Source organism: Hippopotamus amphibius, chromosome 3 (assembly GCF_030028045.1).
Source record: "Hippopotamus amphibius kiboko isolate mHipAmp2 chromosome 3, mHipAmp2.hap2, whole genome shotgun sequence".
Taxonomy (NCBI): domain Eukaryota; kingdom Metazoa; phylum Chordata; class Mammalia; order Artiodactyla; family Hippopotamidae; genus Hippopotamus; species Hippopotamus amphibius.
This window is the reverse complement of record NC_080188.1, coordinates 18,950,218-18,972,714: the sequence shown is the minus strand read 5'-3', so window position 1 is coordinate 18,972,714 and position 22,497 is coordinate 18,950,218. Positions and strand designations below refer to the sequence as shown.

The window sequence follows — 22,497 nt, the reverse complement described above, 5'->3', positions numbered from 1 at the left end:
GAATAAGATGTTTCCTAGGGCTCACTTGGCTCTAAAAGTTGACCTTATTCATGCACTATGCATTGAGCACCTGCCATGTGCCTGACACTGCTCTAGTAAGGCATACAGCAGGTGGCAAAGCCTCAAATGTCTCTAGTGTCTTGCAGAGAAAGTTTGCATTCTAGGAGGGAAAGACAGGTGATCAGTAAGAAAAATGCGTAAAGTGGTTATCAGGTGGTGGGGAAAATGGGGAGATACTGGTTGACGGGCACAAACTTCCAGTTATAAGATTAACATGTTCTGGGGGTCTGTTGTACAGCAAGGTGACTATAGCTAATAATATTGTATTATATACTTGAAAGTTGCTAAGAGAGTAAATCTTTTCTCACCGCAAAAAAGAAATGGGAATTGCGTGTGATGGTATGGAAGTGATAGCTAATGCCATAGTGGTAATGATTTTGTAATATATAAACATATCAAATCAACACATTGTACTCCTCAGGTTTACACAATATTGTATGTCAATTGTATCTCAGTAAAGCTGGAGGAGAAAAGGAAGCGTATAAAGTACATAGTATGTTAGAGAGTGATGAATGTTATATAGGAGAATAGAGCAAGAAGGGGGAATGTGCTCTGATAGTGATGGAGCTATGCTTTTTGAAGTGGAGGGAAGCTTTATTGAGAAGGTAACATTTGAGTAAACATCTAAAGAAGATGAGGAATGAGACGTCGGAAGGCCTCACTGGGGTATAAAGACCTCATAAGGCAAATGACCCACATTTATCAAATAAGAGGAATCACTTAAATAAAGGGCCACTAACAGTTTGCTTTTGGCAAAACAAAAATCTAGGAAATTCCTGGCGTTCCAGTGGTTAGGACTCTGTGCTTTTACTGCTGAGGGTGTGGGTTCAATCTCTGGACTAAAATTCTGTAAGTCGCATGGTGCAACCAAAAAAAAATTTTTTTTTGATCTATAAAAATGTTTTCCTGTAATTTTGACACTACTAACAAATGCCTCTCACAAAAATGACTGTAATTTCCCTCTAGATTATGCAACTTGAGGACAGTATCAAAGGCTCTCAGTAAGCATGAATTCTTCTCTTCCTTCCTCTCTTCCCAACTCCCCCTCATAGCCTCCAGGTAATCATGGTGTTTGATGTTGTCTGGCAGCTATCTCTTAGATGTCACTGAGTAAAATGAAAGAAAATATTATGTACTATTTGCACCACTTTATAGTTAATTGATAAGTAGCCACTTACCTTAAGGACAGATTCGGTGACGCCCCAGGAGAAATCACAGGGAAACTGACCCTGCACGTCTGCTGTGGAGTCTTTCAAAGTGAAACCATTTTCTTGTATGATCTGTTTATAGTAATGTGCTGAGGACTTGGGTTTTCTTTCTTTTTGTTTACTATTAAAATCCACATAAAATAATCCTCGGCGAGTGGTGTAAGCATCCTGCCATTCAAAGCCATCCAGGAGGGACCAGGCAGTGTAACCAAACACTCGTATTTCATCAAACTTGATTGCTGCACAGAAGGAAAAAAGCAGAGATGTTCAGAGGCCTAAACACTCTGGTTCGTGTTTACGACTTCACTAACGACATGCCAGGGGTGGCATGTTGTGAAACCAACCTTTTCCTAATTCACAGGCCCATTATAGCAAATAGAATATTTATTTTTATATTTGAAAAGGGGTGGATATTTTCATCTAGAATGGTCTTCCCAAGTGAACAACGCAGTTAAAGGATCAAATTTAAAATATTCCTGAGACTTAGCGTGCAAATCTGTGTCAGAGGGCATTGTAATTTCCAGAGCCCTTTGGGACCAATGCAGATGCCTGCTCGTGACCAAGAGTTTCTCATTTCAACCTTGGGTTGGTTCCCATTTGTGGACAAACTGTCTTCCATGAAACAATCCTCAGGGACTGAAATAGCTTTGAGAATGAACATATGTGAATGTAGATTTAAGGAGGAGAAAGCAGCACAGTGATGTAAGAGAACAAGAACTGACTGGGCTGAGGGGCAGGAGGAGAGAGGGCTTGCTCTCCTGTGCTCCTGGGATGGGGCTATTGGGCAAGTTTCTTGACCTCAGTTTCCTCATTTGTAAATAGAAAAGTCTGGAAAAGATGACCCCTCAGGACCTCTCCAGCTTTAAATTTAATAACTTTTAGGAACTAGATAAAAATGAAATACGCAATAAAACAACAAATACCCCAATCAATCATGAACCAATTTCCATTTCTTAAAAGCTTTCACTTTCTCATGGAAATGTCTAATTTCTGCCCTTTGGGGGTTTTTATCACTGACATTCTTTTCCTAAAAGGTGGAATCAATGTCAAGGGAATTGATGTCAAGAGATACCGACGTGGGACCTCCCTGGCAGTCCAGTGGCTGGGACTCCGTGCTTCCACTGCAGGGGACGTGGGTTTGATCCCTGGTCAGGGAACTGGGGTCCCTCATGCCTCTGGGTGCGGCCAACAAAAAAGGGGGTTCTGATGAGATAAATATATTCCAACAGGCCGTGGTTCTAGTCTCTCTGGTGTCGTAGGGGCCTGAGGAGTGGTGGAATGGTAAACCCTGGAGAATGACACCACTTCTGCCTAAGTGCTTGGCATTTGGCCCAGGCCCTGTGGATAGAGTCCTCTGCTCTGGAGGCCCCCATGTGCATATGCCCCATGGCCGGGCATGACTGTTCCACATGCCCCTCCTGCAGGTTGAGACAGCAGGTTGTGCTCTCCCTGAGGACCCTCCCTGAACACTCTCTCCTCCAGAACAGGGGATTTTTCTCCAAGCTTGTGACTTTTTTTTTCCTTTTGGCCATTGCTGTGCCACATGGGATCTTAGTTTCCTCACCAGGGATTGAACACGGGCCCTCAGCAATGAAAATGCCGAGTCCCAACCACTGGACCAGCAGGGAATTCCCTCCAAGCTTGTGACTTCTAAAGAGAGCTACAGAGTTGTAGAAAGATCCACCGAGAATTCCTTTATATAGGAGAGAAATGGAGCCCAACTCTGTAGGAGGACAGAACATCATAATTTGAGCTTGTCCTCTGCTCCATGATTTCAATCAGCCACCTGCAGATGTCACTACTTGAGTAACAGAAAAGGAATGAGGGGATGAGCAGGGGTTAGAGAATATCCAAGAACAATAGAAATTGCTCAGCTTAGGCATTCATGGCTCATTCTGTGTCTTCAGACTTTCCATCACTGAGTCATGTAGTAGAGTAAAAGGAGCACAATCCAGGAAAGCTTTCAGCATCTTAGACTAAATTACTACTGTTAGAAAGCTTTTGACATGCCTCCTTTAGCATTATGTCCTTTTTAAAGGAATGAAACAGCATCTTGTTGCCAATTAAGGATGTATCTACAGTCTAAAATTATTTTGTTTCCAAACCTTTATTTAAAAAGAACATGAGAGTTACATTAAAAGATCTGTCAATATTGGACAGCAGAAAAGTCCGGGACTTCCCAGGTGGCACAGTGGTTAAGAATCCGCTTGCCAATGTAGTGGACATGGGTTCGAGCCCTCGTCTGGGAAGATCCCACATGCAGGGAGCAACTAAGCCTGTGCGCCACAACTATTGAAGCCCGCATGCGCCTAGAGTCCATGCTCTGCAACAAGAGAAGCCACCCCAATGAGAAACCCACACACTGCAACAAAGAGTAGCCTCTGATCGCCACAACTAGAGAAGGCCCATGTGCAGCAATGAAGACCCAATGCAGCCAGTAAATAAATAAATAAAGTCCAATAACAACAATAATCATATATTCTAAGGTGACTTTAAATATCCTATAGCATAAGTATTCAACACAATTTTTTCGAGCTAATGTGCAACCAACCTTGAAGAACCTGGTTGAGGAAGTTCTTCATCATGTAGATGGCTGTGGTATCCTCTGTTTTCACATGACTGTCCGTGAACCAGCCATTCTCAGTAATCAAGATTCGGGGATTGCCATATTCCAGTTTAATCCAGTTTAGCACATCTCTTAAATTAAGTGACACATTTTGTCCCATTTTAGCCATGGTGTTGTGGGGCTTGAAATTGTTGGGTCCAAAGGAAAAGGCAAAGAAGTCAGCTGTGCCCCTCACCTCATTCTTGTCTGCTTCAGAGAAAAGGGGTAGAATGGAGAGCAACTTCTTTTTCATCACCTCTGGATAGTCGCCATCCCCGTGGATAGGGTTGGCAAACCACCCGAGCACAGAAACCATGGACTGTTGGCACTTGAGTATATCCATTGTGTTTTCTGATCTGTTTGGTTCAATCCAATGGGATCCCAACGTGATTGATAGCCAACCCTTCTGATGTGGGCGGAAATTTCTATTGTAGTTACGCCAAACTTTCGAATGAGCCTAGTAATAAGAAAATATTGTTAATCCTTATTGTCCTTACTCACATGGTCGTGACTTGCCTGATAGAAGGTCTTTTCATGGACAAATTAATGAAGAGTCGGGTGCTGCAGAGGAAAGCTGCCAAGGAACCCTGACGACCTCAAAGTCTGCTCTCTGTTCACTTCCCCTGTGCTTCCACTCTAGAGCCTCCCCTGTAGGATCACCGAGAGGCAGACAGAGAGCTCTTGTCCAAGCTGCATCTTGGGGCTGGGGACAGGTGAGACACTGTGGATTATAGGGTTTCTTCCTCCACATAAAAGGACTCAGAGCAGTGATCTTTCATTGTTCTATAGAGTCTTCTTTTGGCCCTAACTTAGAAGTCCAGGATTATACAGTCTCTAAATTCTGTAAATGGATAACAACAGAGCACACCTCCTAGGCTTGTTGTAAGGACTGAATGAATTAATGCACTTTAGAACAGTGCCTGGCACATGGTAACCTCTATATAAGCCTTAGCTGTTATTACTATTATTATAAAAGGGTGGCAGGCATGGCATGAAGCAGAAAACCAGTGGAAACAGTGTAGGATTTGGGATCAGCACACTTGGGCTTGAAGTTCAGGTACTAACTTTAGTGGCCTTAGACAAGGCACTTAACCTTTCTGAAATCTCTTTGTATCCTCAGCTGTAAAATGAAGTTAAAAATAATAATATCCTTTGTAAAGCTGTTGTTAGATGTAGAGCTAATGTATATATTAAATATGTAGCATAGAATAGAGCACCTAGGAGCTACCGCCTAAAGATGCATGTTATTACTATTGGTCTCCTGGAGTTTACATTTCTGGTTGAGCTCACTTAAAACAGAGCCTCACAATCAGTTTCCAGTCTATTTAATAAATACTTTACTGAGCGCTGACTCAGTGCCTGTCTTGCCCTGCCCTGAGAGGCTGAAATAAATGGTGCAGGGATTTGCTCTCAGGAGCCAATAATCTTAATGGGAAAATAAGACTAAAATGTGTGAAAGAGAAACACACAAAACTGCATAAAATAAGATTAACTGCATTAAATTAAGCCAGAGGCATGGTTCAGTAAAGAACCATGAGCTGTCTCGGAAGGAGAAGCAAACATGAAGGACTCCAGTTAAATGCGCAAGGTCTCCCTCCTGCCTGGCCAGCCAGAGCTTGCTCCTTTGTGTATCCACCTCACCTCTTCTCAGCACCTGATTTATTGTCTTCCCAGGTCTGCCAATTTCTCCTCTAATTGGGTGTTTCTAAAGCAAGTGCACTAACACTTACTACTTGTAACCCACAAAGTCAGCTTTTAGTCTTGTTCCTTAGCTTTCCTTTTGCTCATTGGAGATGTTTTATATCTGGCTGAATTATCCAAAAGTGCCTTTTTGTAGGTCAAAAAAAAAAAAAAAAAAATACGAGCAATGGCTCAAACCTAATAGATCCTGTGGACATTAAAAATGTTCCATAAACTCTGTTAGGGTGGGGAGAGACATTAATGTAAGGGGTGAGGATGCCAAAACTGGTGTCTCCTTACTTTATGCAAGAATAGCTAATTTAAATAATTCCATGAAAGATTTTCTGAAGAAGTAGATGCTTCAAGGTATTACCTCTATCTACCTGCTCTTACTCAGTTTTCATTGGAAGATCCTGGAACCACTTAGCACCCAAATGTTCCTAAAGATCCTTAAGAATGTTCTCAGAAAAGTGTTCAGGCTGTAGCCTCCTCCCCTGCCTCCAACCTTAGGTTCCAGCTTCTGGAAGGCATCTCAGGGCAGCCCAGGACAGACTCCACCTTAAAGTGGTCTCAGCAGCTCTTTCTGGACTTTTCTGGGCTGGAATCACAGCAGAAAGTCTTAACTGCATTTTTTCCTGATTTGAAACAAAAGCAATCGTGCATTACTAGAATCAAAGGGAGGCATTCATTGCTTTATTCTAATCAGTCATTTAATCCCTTGGTAGCCTCAGTGCTTTCATCCATAAGAGCCAGTGGTCAGTACGCCTCTTCAGGGTGGGTGTGCACCTCTGATGTGTAAACTGTAAAGCACTAAACACATGTACTAGCTGTCTTGCAAATATGATGCCATCGGACACTAAAGGGAGGGTGAGGTGAAATTAGTATAAATGTATTAAACCAGTTCTAAGAGCAATTAACCAGTTCTAATAGAAAAAAGGGAGGGGGGATTTTCTTTGAAATAGATATTCTATTGTATATTTCAGTAATTATATGAAAGATGACAGAAGCTGTGTTAACAGACATGTACCTTTGCAATAGCTTTCCAAGCAAGTTTTCTGGAGATATGTATCTCTCCATGTATCTATACATACATGTGTTGTTATGCCCCAAGGTGACCTTGGTGTTTCAGTGTCTCTTTCACCTTTGCTGCTATTTGCATAGGCTATCAAGGTATCTAGGGTTATCTTTGCTCTGAGCTGAAGACAGCCTCTCCATTCTCATGTAGAGAATGTGGGGGAGGTTTTCTGTGCAGCACTTATAGTTATAATTTGATCCTGTTTGCCAAATAACAAGGTAAAAAGTATTGCTCTGAGACAGTGAGTTTGCCATAACTTTTGATGAAACTGGGATATCTATGCATGTGCCTTGGTACAATGCTCATAAAGGAGGTCTGTTGGGGAAATTGAACTGGGGTTGGTGGGGGAGTGCAACCTGGGCCCTGCAACCTTGCACAACAAGTCATTCTGTGATTTTCCAAGGTTACCCTCTATCTTGTACAAGGCCATCTACCTTTGGAATGATTGATTTAAGGGAGCGTCAACCTTTGTTCTTTAGATTCAGTAGCTTAAAGGGGAAGTCAGCTTTTTCTTTTTGAGGCAGATAGCAGAGCCTAATGTCATTGAGAGACAGGCGGGGCCTAATATCTCATTCTGTTCCCGCCTCTACTCTAGCATAGCAGCTCTTTGATGCCCCTGGAAGTCCAGACTCTGATAAGTTCTATGCATGATAGGAGGCAAATAAGATAGCTGGACAACTTTAGAAACAAACATGAAGAAGGGGTTAGAGGTCAGGAAGACATGGTGGAAGGGACACGGGTGGAAGGCAGTGCTTTGGACAGCATGCCTTGAAGAAGAAACCTAGCACATCACATGTGTCTGTATTTAAGGAGTACCCAATCATCTGTCAAAAATTAATTTTTTGTTAAATTTTCAAATCTGTGCATGATTTTAGTCACATTTTGGCTGAAATATTTTCATGTGAACTATTAACTTGTTTATTGTTAAAGCTGTTTAATAAAGTATTAAATGAAAATCATTAAAGAAAATTTACTTTAAAATGCCACAAACTTTCATATTTGTGTTCTCTCCCAGCTTCTCCAAATATATTTCCCAGCTAAAGTCGCTCTAACGTTTTCCATGTTATTTTTAGTTTTCATAATAATCTTAGTATAACAATTCATCAATTTGATGAAATATGATTTACTTGATCATCCCTCTCTTTTGATAAAAATTAGCTTGTTTTTATTTTCCTTCCTTCTTCCCTCCCTTACTTACCCTCCCTCTCCCCGCTCCCTTCTCTCTTTCTCTCTCAATGCCTGCCTGCCTGCCTGCCTTCCTTCTCTCCTTCCTTCCTGTCATAAATAATGTAGTAACTAAATTTGGTCATATAGCTTTTAATTTGTTTGAATTCTTTCCTTTTTTTAGTCCCAGGAATGAGCTACCATTTTTTTTTTGAATTGTTTTACGTATTTCCAAATTGATTTCCGTACATTTTGTCCTTCAGTTGTTAGTGTTTTTTGACCACTTGCTTGGAATCACTGATTGCTCTTTTTGGGGATAACTGGCCATCAGGAATGATATAAAAGTGCTACTCACCTACGTGGTACCACAGGGTACAGGACCCGGCTGTTGAAAGCAGAACATCTAGGCTCTAGCACTGGCTCTGCTACTAATTAGCTTTATGGTCTTGGATAAGTCATTTCCTTCTCAGCAGCCTCAGTTCCCTCCTTCATTATGTTTAGCTAAAAATAAACACTTTAGAGAGTTGTTGTGAAGATGGAATGAGGTAACATGTGTAAAGACCCTATGAAAACCACACAAACTTAAATTTGAAGTACTCTGAAAGAGCAAGCTGAAAATGATTTAACCTGCTGTGCAGAACAACTGTGGGAAGTTGTGTAAGCACCAGAAATGTTCGCAGACGGCTCTCCCTGACCTCTCAAGGCTCGCGGCTGACACTTTTGTTCTCATTTATTTTTTTGCAGGGGATTGAATTTATTCATTGCTCATTTAGGCTAGGATTAATTTCCATTTGATTTATTTTTTTCATTTACTCAGCACTTCTTTATATTAAGTATCAGGTTTTCTACTAGTTACATTAGCTACTCTTTCAGATTATTTAACATTCATTCATTCCATAAATATTTATTGGGTGCTTAAGATATGTGAATTTTATTGTTCAGTGGTAAAATAATTACATGACTATTATTTCCTTAAAATATATTATGTGATTTTCTTCTTATTTTTTTGATAATCTAGAAATTCTCTTGGAAACAATATCTTACCCTCATTATTCTTAGGAGAGAATTTAAATATTGACAAAAGTTATCACCTTTCATAAAGGAAATATTTACTTGTTCTATTTTTAATGGTTTCAAATTCATGTTTTCTATGGTTGGAGTAACTCAGTAACAATCATATTAAAATTTTTTCCTCCTATTTTCTTTTCAATCATTATATTTTCAACTAATTCTAACAAATCATTGATTATTATCAATCTGCATAGTGTTGGGATTTCCCCATAGAAATCATGTAAAAACTAAACTCTAATATATTTGTTCTTTCAAAAAAAGGTCCTATTATTGTTATAGAATTCTAATTTCAATTATAATACTACTAAATTAAACTAATGCCTGAGCCAGAATCTAAACCTGGCAACACAAAGGGAAAAAGGTCTAGAATAAAGTTCATAATTTATTAAATGAAGCACCATTTTCCCCAGATATTAGAAGGGCAGTTAGAAGAAATCAGTGTCAGTAAATTGGTACATTACTGAAGTTCAGGTTCTTTACCCAAGGAGAATATTTGCATGGCAACTTTGCAGAAGGTGAAATGACATTTTAAGCTTTTTGTTATTAAATTAACAATAGTGATCCTGTTAGTAATTTTTTTTTATGCAAAAAGACCATATCTCCAAGTATAATTGAAGCTAAAATGGCCTGGGTTGGAGACTTGAAGTCTTTCTTCAGGATTTGGGAATAGAAAAGTTAAAGATAGTCACTGTAGAAACCACTCTGAAAATTGCAAATAAAATACTTATTACAAAAACAAAAATAAGACTTACCATTTTGGAGCCTGCAACAAAGGCAGATTGACCATGAACCTAACGAAGCAGAAACTTCAGGGCTCCTCACTTGCCTGAGTCCCCATGAAATGTGCAAGGTGGGTGGGGAGCTGGGTAGTGATTGGAAACATTTCTAAGTAAGTATCAATATTTCTGATAAATTCCTTGAAGAGACCTCAGAAAACAAGGAATCTGAATCTCCAAGACTACAGTAATTTGTTGTAATATTTTAGATTGTGAAAAGTGAACACTTTTGTAAACTTTTGTGTCCATAGTTTTGTATTTTTTTTCCTTATGGAAGTCTCAGGCCCAGGCACCATAGACCCACTCCTGGCCTACTAGCTTCTTGAGAGCAGGGACTGTGTCTGTTTTGTTCACAGTTGTACATACAGATGCCCAGGGAAGAGCCTGGCATAGAATGCTTGTTGAATGAGTGCCCACTATGGATCAGATAGTTTGTTGGTGACCTGACATACATTGTTGATAATGCAGCCTCTGCAAAGCAGGTTTTATTTTTCCCATTTCAGAGAAGAAACTGAAGTTCACAGGGGCTGGATTGTAGTGGAGCCAGCATTTGAATCCAGGCCTCTCTGATCACTGTACTAAACGATCCTGCTTTCTGTGTGTCCCACCAGTTCTAAAGTTTGAATGTTGGGGAAAGGCCATTTGACATGAACCACAATGTACTGTTTTAAAATTTTATTTTCTTTTTGCTGTACTTGGTTATCAAAAGAATTAAACATTCCTAGAATGAGAGTTCCACTCTCCCCTGTTGAGAATAAAATATCTCTACATGTCTGGAATTTAGGATCACCTAAAAAGTTCATGAAGGACCTGCCAGCAAATTTGGAATATTCAGAAAACCACATAGTTGTCCAAGTGCCTAGTACAGCATGTAACATTTATGTGTAATTCCCTGTACCTCTTTCCTAGAAGCGGCAATGTTGACATTGGATGTTGTCCTCACTAGTGTCAGAGGCTAAATGAGTCCCTTAGGGAGGACTTCTACCCTTGACTGAAGATGGTGATCTTTACACCATTGTCAATGTTAGACTGAAAGGGCAGGGATGCTGTGGTTGCATAGCAATTAGCCCAGCATCACCTTCGAACATGTCATAATTAAATGATCCTTAAAGGTGTGTAACTTGATTCGTGATCGAATAGAATAGTGGTTAAATTACAGAACCATAGAAAATTTACAGTGTAAACAGTAATAAGAATGAACATATATTTAGTGCTAAATGTACTGAGCACTATTCTAAGCACTTTCCGTGTACTATCTCATTCAATCTTGAGAGGTAGGTACTATTATTATTCCCGTTTTACAGGAGAGAGAAGAGAAGTTAGGTAGCTTGTTCATAAGCTAAGTCAAGCCCAGGCTGTATTGCTCCAAGTTCTGTGTTCTTGCCTGCTTCTAATTAGAGGTAGAAGATGGACTTTAGAGATCATTTGATCCAATTATTTAAAACTCTCTATTATAGATAAGATGCTGAAGCAAAAGAAATAAGTGACTTGGGAATTCACTGGCAGTCCAGTGGTTGGGACTCCATGCTTCCACTGCAGGGGCCTGGAGTTTGCTCCCTGTTCCGGGAACTAAGACCCCACAAGCCTCATGGCGTGGCGAAAAAGAAAAAAGAAAAAGAATAAGTGACTTGTGACTTCCCCAAGGTCTCAGTTAGTGCAAAGCCAGCGTTAGAACTAAATCCTTCTGCCTCTGGATCACTGTGATTTCTGGACATTGATACACATTAAATTATGTGCTTTTGAAACACACTTTTACATCTTAGATACAAAGGTGATTGAACAGGCTGTGCATATGAAATGGTATGTAGCAGACATGGCACAAAAACCAGGGCCCGTACATCGAGGAAGCCATGTGACAGTGTTTGGGTGCCAGGAACACTCTAAGAGGCAATCTGAGAGTCCTGGTTCTGATTACGCCTTTATCCAGCCTCACCAGCTGGGACACCAGCTCAGTCCCCAGTCAAACAGGGAGTTCATCAGCATTACTTCTGTTCTGCTTAATTATTTTTCCCCCTTCAAGAAATTATATACATCAGCAAAATCAAGTTTAGAGAAATCATTTTTACTTATCTCTTTCCTTCAACCCATGGCTATTATTTTATCCTTTTCTTCACTCTTCATTCACGTTGATTGATTGCTTAAATTCAAGTCTCTAAGCACTTATTTAGCAAATACGAGACAGCTTTGCACAGTGGCAGTATCATAGCCAATGAGGTTTATCTGAGGTGTGATTTTTGCTAATTGAAAACTTTTCCCAATACCCCACCCTGAAGACTTGAAATATAGTCGGCGTTGGGAATTTTTGACAGTCTCTATGGAGACTGCTTAAAAAAAAAATACAAGGCACCTTAGTAGGCATTTAGAAAAAATATTAACAAGATAGCTCCTGCCTGCAGATGACCTATGACCTCTAGTAGGAGAGAGAAGTAGAGAAATAAGTAGAAGAAAAACAGTATACTTCTACATTTCAATTAATTAGAAATGATAACAAAAGTTTAATGTAATAATATGATTCAAATTTGTAAAAAATGACTACATGTGTATGCTTACATATACACAGAAAAATATTTGGACATTGAACAAGCTGTTAGCAGTTGTTACTTCTAGGATATGGGATTAGGGAGTAAGAAAAGAGGAGACCTTTCCTTTTTAACTTTATGTCTTTCTATACTGTTTGAATGTTTTGCAGTAAAAATGCATTATTTTTGAAATTTAAAAAAGTCACAAGAATTGGTTGAAACAGATGGTTTCTGCAGAGAATTTAATTGCTTCATGCTATCACTCTTCACTGTCTCTGAAGTTCCAAAAATATCAAAGGAAAAAAAGAAACAAATAAAAAGTTCTGTTATTCTGGATTTCGTTATATATTAAAGATTTTTTTTTACTCCAGAATAATACGTTGATATTCAAACGTAAAAGGAGGAGGCGTACAATACACAGGTGATTAACATGGAAGAAGAACTGATAACAGTAAACCCAGCCCTTTATTTAAGACTCAGTCACATAATCTCTGGTCAAGATATGATCCTATAAAGAACAAATGAATGGAATCCTCCAAATACTAAAAGATCCTGGTTTTAACCAGCCTCAAGTCTCCCCCAAACAAATAGCACTATTAGATCACCCAGGAAATCACTTTAATTACTTCTGTGATTCACTCTTTACTGGTTAGTAAGTTAGAAGATTCTGATCTATTCTCAGCATCCCTGTACTTTTCAGCAACAGAATCTCTGTTAATGTTCAGTAATTTTAATGACTCCTTTTTCTTTAAACATAGACTATTTTCTAATATTGAGTTTTCTCAGTAAGATTTTTTACATGCAATTAAATGACACATATAAACTACTGTGAAGTTTCCCTCAATCCATAGTTTCATCATCTCTAGCACTGTTTCTATTACTTACAATATTTTCTGATCTCTAGTTGGCCTAATTTTCCATGTATGAGAGTGTTCATATCATATCAAGCTGTTTAAATACGATCACAATGTTATTCTCTGAACATTTATAATTACATTTATTTAAACCTGTTAATCATTCACTGACGTATAACTTTTTCTACTTAATGATTAGAAAAGGTAAATACTGCTCTCTTGAAGTTTTTAAAATACAAATTGTCGTCTACAAATAGTTTTTTTACGTGACTCTACTGTCTAACAATGGTATTCTGGTTATTGAAACTTTGGCACTTCTTATCCAAAAGCTGTTTTTACCTTTTATTCAAATTTGATTAGGAACATCTGTAAGAATACTAGTTTTAATTTGTTTGATCATTATTTCCTATATTTTGTTAGCGGTGTCTTAGATCCTAATAAAGGTGAGTGGGATTATAATATAGGTACTATTAGGATTCTGGGCTTTCATTGTATGGCCTGGGTTTAATCCCTGCTCAGGGAACTGAGATCTGGTAAGCCGCGTAGCATGGCAAAAACAAGCAAACAAACAAAAAAGTATACTATGCATTAGCTAATTAAATGAATAATTGTGCTAACATTTTTAAACTTTAGATGGTATTGCCAAGGGCACACGTATGTGATTTAACAGCATTTTACTGGGACAGTAAAGTTTTGAGCAAATAAAAATTTAAATCCATTAATTAAAAAACGAAAAAAACTCATGGTTAATGTATGAGTCAGGGATAAATTGTTCACAGATTTTGTGGACAAATAAACTTGTAGATAGATTGTTTTGGTCTTTATTTTTTTTGTTTTTTTGTTTTTTTTTAAATTTTATTTATATATTTATTATTTTTTGGGGGGGTACACCAAGTTTGGTCTTTAAATAGGCAAAGTGAAGTCAAATATCTACTGAGTCGGCATCAACACAAGTTGCTTCCATGGGGTTATAGGCTGTAAATTGTTTTTCGCTGAGGCTAAGTAGCTGATCCATGTCATTAAAACTGGCTAGCTTGGATTCAGACAGACGAAATTTAAATTTTGGATTTGATGCTTATTATGAGTAAAAAACCCAGACGTACAGCTTTGTAACCTCAGGCAAATTTCTGTGGGCTTCAGTTTCATCAGCTATAAAATGCCTATAAGAATACCTACCTGGCAGGGTTGATGTGAGAATTAATTGAGATAACTTTCCTGTAGTAGGAAAGTACCTACTGCAGTTTCTGACACTACATTAGGTGTGCAATAAAATATTCTTCTTATAATAATAGTTATTAAGAATAGTATGATAGAATGTCAAAAAGTTATCTGTAATAATTGTCTCAAGTCTCCACTTTAAGACTCAAGACCAGGGACTTCCTTGGTGGTGCAGTGGTTAAGACTCCGTGCTCCCAATGCAGGCGGCCCGGGGTTCTATCCCTTGGTCAGGGAACTGGATTCCACATGCATGCCGCAACTGAGAGTTCACATGCCACAACTAAGGAGTCTGCCTGCTGCAACTAATATCCAGCACAACCAAATAAAAAAAAGAAAAGAAAAAAAGACTTAAGACCAGTCTCTGTCCTTGTCCTCTATTCTCCCCATTTCTGTGTTCTCTTTCACTTGTTTGCTTGTTTTCAGTGTCGGCGGGACGTGGTGGAAGGTAGCAAGTCAGTTTTTTTTTTTTTAACCTTCTTATTGACAGGAAAGCTTGGGCTAGTTTTTTAGCTACAAGATTTAGCAAAAATTAATTTTAATATGCTGTTGTCTTGCAACCCAACGTTAACAAAGGAGTTTTTAAATTTTTCTTTCTTTTTTTTTCATGGAAAAAACCATTTCAGATGATCCTTGAAAATTTTGCTTCTCTCTAACCAAAGCAAGCTAAAAAATGCTCCTGCTAGAAACTCCATTTCAAAATATTACACTTAGTCCTCAAAATATTGGTGGGGGTTGGGCTGAAGAGGTTTAAAAATGACATTTAATCTATTTAAATGTGACTGTGAAACACTGCAGCCTTCTTGTTCAAGAAAACAGTTGCAGCTGTCTGTTGCCAAAGAACGCTTAGCTATAAATCATATGAATGGTGGCTTTTTCACAGCTGTTTTTGCAGTTTTAGCACTAAATTTTGGTTAAGAATTTCAACAGAGCCCTTAATAAGTGTACTATATAAAGATGATTGTTTTCTTTTCTTTTAAAAATACAAAATATTCTCTTTACTTTTTCATGTATTTGTTGCTTTTAATTGTGAAAATTGTCACAACACATAAAAATAGAAAGAATAGTATAATGACCCCTCAAAATACATCACTTAGCTTTAAGAGTCATCAACACTCTGCACCTTGTTTCAAGATGGGCTTTCAATGTAAACTTTTTAATAGAAGCAGGTATACACAATTGTTTTGCACGTTCTGAAAAGACTATATGTTTATGCCAGTATCTGGGTTGGGGTGTGTGTGTGTGTGTGTGTGTGTGTGTGTGTGTGAAGTCCACTTTTATTCAATTACAATTTTAAATCCTTTCTGGGGCAAGGCAGATAGTCCTTAAAGAGAAAATAATCAATTGAATTATTTATTGAATATCTAATACATATGCAGCCTTGTGTGACCTTCTCTGAGGGAATGACGCCAATAAATGCTAAAACAGAGTTCCTCAAAGAGGTGGAAAAATAGGGAATAAATCAAGTCTTATTTCAGGCTCAGAACAAATTGGTGAGGCCTTGACCTAGAGTAGAGTTTCCCAACATTTCTTGTCCTGAAGGCCTTTTTCACAGTATTAAGCAATCTCTTGAGCCCCTGAGGAATTTAAAAAATCATTTCATCATTTGTGTGTAGTATACAAACAAGTGTTGACCTATATTTTATTTTATACGCCTATTTCTTTAAAGATTGTACTGAAAAGTTTATTTCAAAGAAATTTAAGTCAGAAAATAAAATATGATTATTTAAAATACTCATATGTAAACAAAAATATTGGCATTTTCCCATTTAATAAATATTTTTACATTATTAAAATTATTTTAATTATATAAGAAAAAGCATTTTATGGCACATTTTAAAATGACACACTGTGTTTGATTTTAGGACTGAACATATACTAAAATGCACAATAAAGTTTACATATTCCGTGATGTTTTCTAAGGCTGGTACATCTAACTCTTTGTATAGGATATGATATTGGGCATAACAAGAAGAACATTTTTAAATTGTAAATGTTACATATTTATTTTAAGGATATTAGAAAATATTGGTATTTCATGTATAGTAGGATAAACATTTTTTTCCACTTTTTTTTTTTTTTTTTTGGCCATGCAGTTTGTGGAATCTTGGTGCCCCAAACAGGGACTGAACCTGGGCCACAGAATTGAAAGCACTGAATCCTAACTAGTAGACCACCAGGGACCTCCCTTCAAAATAAACATTTTTAAAGAAAAATATTTTAATAAATAATAGTGCGTGTGGTACTTGGATATACAAAAAAGCCAGTGAAAAAGCCACAGTGAAGTGTTGCACAAAATACCCAAACTTTTGTGTTATGGCATCAAAAATGGATAAATATTTATACATTTATAATACTGCTTCTGTAAAATGTTGTTTGAATTCTTGAATTTTGCTCTTAAAAACAGTATCAGCTTTCAACAAGTAAGTTAACTGTTTTGTTCATAAATAATATATAAGAAAAATGGTTTGGGCAACTCTTTCAAGTATTTTACAAATAACACAAAGCTAGTAGGAACAGTCTTTATTCCCAAAGAGTGAAAAGCCAAACTAGGTACAATCGTCAATGTTATTTCCTTGTTTAACATTTTTAAAAGAATGATTTGTTCTCTAAAAACATCCTGATATGCTATAAATTGGAGTCTATCTTTGCGACTTACAGGTCTGGTGAAAATCTCCTTGAGGCAATTTTGTAAAACTGAGGCAATTTTATGTCCCTCAATATGGATTCTAGTTCAAACTTCTTGTTCTCTATGCTTCATGTCTTTAACTAATTGCCAATGTATAGGTTTCAAGCAGTGGTTTTCAAGGGAGGGAAGCAAGAAAAATTTCGTCCCACCGCCCCCCGCCCCCCCCAAATCCAGGGGACGTTTGGCAACATCTGGAGACAATTTTGGTTATTACAACCCTGGGGACAAGGGTGCTACTGTCATCTAGGGGGTAGAGGCCAGGGTGCTGCTACACATCCTATAAGGCACAGGACAGCTCATGACAAGAGAGAATTTTATGTCAATAGTGCCCAAGTTAAGAAATCCTGGTACTATGTAAACAGTACACATCTATGAGAGATAACGAAGTCATGAAGTGGTTAAAACTATGATGGAAGCTGGCAGGATTTAGGGGAGTAATAAACTGAATGAGTTACCATCTCAGGAGCAATCTCATATCCCCCAACTTCCTTGTGTGTTTACTCAGAGGCTCTCAAATATTTCATTTTAAGGAGGAGGGGATGGAACCTATAAATTTAAATTATTATGCATATTTATTGCTTTAAAAATAGAATGAAAACAGACACCATTATTGCCTTTACTAATGTGAAAACTTGCAGCTTTGCTGCTCTGAGGCCATGAGTGCATAGGCCAAACAGGCTGGAATCTGTCTCTGGGGTTTTAAAAACTGAACTGGGGAGAGAGAACTCTTTCCTCTACAAAGCAGAGAATGGAGTGAACCCACAAGAAGAAATGGACATGATAGACTGAGATAAAGGGTTCTGAGAGTGTCCTGGTTACTGGGTCCCTGTGATTTGGTTACAGGAAATTGCTCATTTTTGTTTAAGCCAACTTGAATTAGATTTCTGTCTCTTGCAACCAAGAGTCCTGACTCATACACACGCCACTGGATTAATATACGCAATATTTCAAGAATGAGCAAGAATGCAATGAAATATGAATTTTGAACTTGAGATTGGTTCTTTGGTTACAAGGTTTAAGATAGAAATCCTAAACCACTCATTCCACAAACATTAATACCTAGCATGTACCTAATATTGTGTGCTAGGTGCTGGAAACGTAAAACACATTAAAAATAGTCTCTCCTCGTGAAGAACACTCAGGCTAGTTGGGGGAGATGGAAAAGTACCATATGAAAAGACTGCTAGGATAAAAGCAAACACATCTTATTATGGGAGCCTTTAGGAGGGGCATTAAACCTAAGTCAAGAAGAACTTAGAGGTGGTGACTGCCTAAACTGAGTCTTGAAGGACATTAGATGGATAAAGCAGGGAGCAAGGAGGGTGTTCTAGTTGGACAGAGCACTAGTAGAGGCCGAGTAGAGAGGAACAGTGAGGTAAAATGAAGGCACTCCTGATAATGCATTATTGTGGAGTGTAGGTACAAGGGGTCTGACGGGAGAGTGGCCAGGAAGGAGGAAATGGAAGCTGGGGTTGTGTCTTGAAGATCTTGATGAAAACTTGGGACTTTATCCCTAAAATTTTGGGAAGCCACTAATGGATTTTATTCAAGGAAGTTACATGATGCTTGGCAGAAATGTCACTCTGTAAACAGAGATATAATAGGTACCTGGCAAGGTTGTAAAAATTATAGATAATATTTAAAGCTATGATTACAGTGCTTAGAGATGGTTAAGGCAAAGGAAAAACGCACCCTCTTTCTGTTCCAAATATTGTTGAAAACTCAGAGTGAAGCATCTGTTAGTAGGTGTGATTATGGCAGATTTTTACCTGAGACTTAGACTCACTCTAAGGTAATCACCAGATCAGCAATAAAGTGGAATCTAGATTCCAGGTCAGTCTCAGGACTGGCTAGACCATTCAGGTTTCCTGCAAACCTGGACATTCAGACTGAGATGGCGTTTCAGCATCATCCTGGAACTAGAAAGACTGCAACAGCCACTGTGAAATCTTTTCACTGTTCTGAGGATTGGGGAATAAAGTGATCTATAAACCACCATGAATTTAGTTTTATATGTTTTTTTATGATTCAATAATGTTCTTGGACAAAAAACGAATCCTAAAGAATGTTGCTTCTGGGTCACAAGGTGGCATAATAAGGAAGAAATACTTCATTGCAACACAAAATATCAAATTAATCTTTTCTATGTTAAAAGGACAGAGAAGAGGCAAGTGGGAAAACCTAGTTCACCAAACTATTGCGAGATTTCTCTCTGGTGCTATAAGTCACTGCGTTATGCAGCAGATTTCACTTTCTGACTGATTACAAGGGACCCCTCATGCTCCTTATGTAGGTTCATGATTTAGAAACTTTAAAGGGATGGAAGAAATTACTTGGAAAACATAATAATTTAAAAATGTAATCCATCAGTGTAAAACAATAAAATTTATCTTACTATCAGAGAGTGTTAATTTTGTGTTAAAAGCAGAGTTTATCTTAAATGAGAGGAAAATGAAAAACATCTGAAAATATAGCTTTGATAAGTTTGGAAGTGGTATCTATTTGTTAGCTATAACTTTTTCCTGTGTATTTTTATCAGTCAGTTTTTAAGGCTTTAAATGAACCACTGAAACATATTCTTCATGATAATTCTAATTGTTAACATTTCCCCAGGTAACCAAAACCTTAACAATTTAGAATATTTTTCTTTATAAACAGTTGAATAAGCATATATGTGCATGTATTTGCATAGAAAACTTTCAAAAGACTACATAAAATACTAGTGACACTAGTTTTCTTGAGGTTGGGATTATCAGGAGAGGAAGGGAGAAACAACTTTCTCATTGTATATCCTTTGGTACAATCTGATGTTTCTCAATTTACACAAGCATGTATTGTTTGAATAATTGAAAGAAAAGGAATACTTTTTCTAAAATATAAATGCATAATCTCCATGTTAACAGCAAAACTTTTCTCCCCTTTGAGATCCATTTGCCAAATCACAGTATACCCACATAGTAATAATATGTCCTATATACAACTATATTCAAAGCTACGTAAATGACCTTGAGATCATAATGCAATCTGTCAACTGCAAGGGCAGATGTGACTGAACCAAAGTGCAGTGCACAAGTATAATAATCCAGAAAGTTCAAAAATAAGAGAAGGATTAACAGATATTTTTGTATGTGCAAATTTAGACATGGAGTAATTTTTTATGTTCCTACACATTTTTGTTTCTTTATATTTAACATTTGATTATTAAAAAATCAAATTACTTCTCCTAGCATATTATGAAACCCTACTAGTAAAGCTTTTTTCATTTTCAAAATGTAACAGGTGTCCAGAGTAATTTATTTTTCCCAAGCAAACTATTTAGCTTAGATAGTGAGGCCTGATTCTAGATATTAGCCTCAATGTGAGATGAAATCTCTTGAAAATTCCTGAAAGATTTCTCTTTTAAAAATATTTTTAATAGAGACAGTGTTTAATAATGTTGTAATTTATAAATTCCATGTTCACAACAGCTCAACCTTGGGCAAGTTATTTAATCTCACTAAGCTTCAGTTCCTCATCTTTAAAATGGGGACAATAATAGGACCTGGTTCATAAGGTTATCATGAGGATTAAATGTGATAATACGTGGAATATGCTTAATGTCGTCTGTGGTAAATAGTAAGCACTCAATAAATATTAGCTATTATTTTGCTTACATTTTCACTATTGTTTTACATTTTAGCATTTCCCAGCATAAACTCTGGCTTTTGAAATATGCTCCTTTAAAACACTTAGAGAATATTCTTCCCATTTTTTGTACTACTAGTTTAATCTTAGCTCCTAGAACAAATAATCTCATCTTTTCTGCCATGTAACACAAATAAAATCAACTGTGCAATACAGTCATTTCAATTCCTGCATTTAATATGTATCAGCAGTTAGCTAACATTTATTTAGCTCACTATTGCTGAATATCACTAAGATTAGAAAGACTAACAACAAATACATATTTGAAATGGTCATGCCTTAACATAAAATTCTGAAATTGTTGCATGTGGTTAGAAAAGGGTTTCAACAATCAAATTTATAAAGGACTGGTTTTCCACAGAATGAAAGTAAGATCACATTCTCTTGCTCTGATGTATAACTGTAGATTAAAAATAGTTAATTTTAAAGGTGCAATATTTAAGGAAAATAATTTGATTAATGCATTAATAATAGCTTAGATAAGTAAAACATACACTAAGTATGAAATCTGAGGATAGAATTTGTGAATTAGACTAAAATTAGTTGAGTTGATTTCAATAAAGTTATTTAAATGGAAGATACATTTCTTAAGAGTTTCTTTTAAACTCCTCCTTTTTATATCCTGAAGCTATAATATGAAGTCAGCTGTACAGTACCTTGATCAGGTTGTGTCCCACGGTGTAGACAGCTGCTAAATTTCCCTTCTCTCCAGGGGCATGGATACCTGTCCCATACCCGTGCCAAGCGACTAGATACGGGTTGTGAATTGTAATCCAATATTTGACACGGTCTCCAAACGTCTGGAAGCAGTATGTGGCATAGTCATTGAAGATATCTATTAAGGTTTCATTTTTCCACCCCCCATATTTTTCTTGTAGCGCCAAAGGCAAATCCCAATGGTATAAAGTAACTATAGGTTCAATGTTTCTAAGTGCCAGAGCGTTGAGAAGAGTGTCATAGTACTGGAGACCTTTTGTGTTAGCAGCTGATACTATTCCATCAGGGAAAAGCCTTGGCCAGGAAATTGAAAATTGATAAAAAGAAACTCCTATAAAATCCAGGGCTGATAAGTCTTTTTCCAGAAAAATGTAACTGTCACTGGAACTATTTGTGCTGTTGACATTTTTAAGGTGTGTATGGATGAAACGATCCCATATAGAGGGTCCTTTTCCGTCTGTCTTCCAATTCCCTTCCACTTGAAATGCTCCAGTCCCAACGCCCCAGGAAAAGTTTTTAGGAAAAGTGTCATAGAGAAACAGCTGACTCTCATTTACCGGACTAAAATTAGGATTTTTGGACCATATAGCTCTTCCGTCTCCAGAGAATCCAGTAACAGCTTGCAGGAGCATAAACGCTGACAGGATGACAGATCTTTGCAGTGCCCCGCTGGACATTGTTTTCCTATAGCGTATGTTTCTTTCATCGGTGCTGAAGAAAATCCATTCATTCCCTGGAGATCATGCTGCACAGCCTGGCTTCATTTGCCACTAACTGCTCGACTGTCTTATCAACGCTTCAGTAAAAAAGCTTGTGATTGTAAAGCTCTGTCAATGATTAGCTTGAACTGTGAGACTTAGGATGGGTCGTGGAGAGCCACGTAATTTGAGGGAGGTGGCTCTATTACACTCACCAACACGTTGCCTTCTCTCTTATTATTGGAAAAATTAGATGGAAATGCATCACTGGCAATAGTTTGAATGTGTAACAAAGACATATAGACAAGGAATAAAATGCCATAGTTTCTCTGTAGCCTTTCATGTTGATCCAAATCTTTTCTGAATGTTTTGGACATTATTGAGCAAAGTGTATACCTTTACTATTTTTATAGTCTTTGAGTGATAGTTTTATTTTTCACAGTTCAGGGAAAAAACAATCTTATGGACAAAAAAATAGCATT

The 22,497-nt window shown here is 37.5% G+C and overlaps 1 protein-coding gene and 1 non-coding gene across 2 annotated transcripts in view; one reads left to right on the top strand and one right to left on the bottom strand.

Annotated features, from left to right (window-relative positions):
- Window positions 1–22,180, bottom strand: part of KLB (klotho beta) — a 31,891-nt gene extending 9,711 nt beyond the window's left edge. Inside the window, exons 1-3 of the mRNA XM_057727479.1 lie at window positions 21,257–22,180; window positions 3,820–4,330; window positions 1,239–1,507 (exon numbers count right to left, since the gene is read on the bottom strand). Coding sequence (XP_057583462.1) covers window positions 1,239–1,507; window positions 3,820–4,330; window positions 21,257–21,994 — 1,518 coding nt within the window. The 5' untranslated portion in view covers window positions 21,995–22,180. The remainder of the gene's footprint in view (window positions 1–1,238; window positions 1,508–3,819; window positions 4,331–21,256) is intronic.
- LOC130850654 (U4 spliceosomal RNA) lies at window positions 11,820–11,960 on the top strand. The gene has a single exon (XR_009053003.1). It is a non-coding gene; the product is annotated as a U4 spliceosomal RNA (small nuclear RNA).
- Window positions 22,181–22,497: the final 317 nt, after the last annotated feature.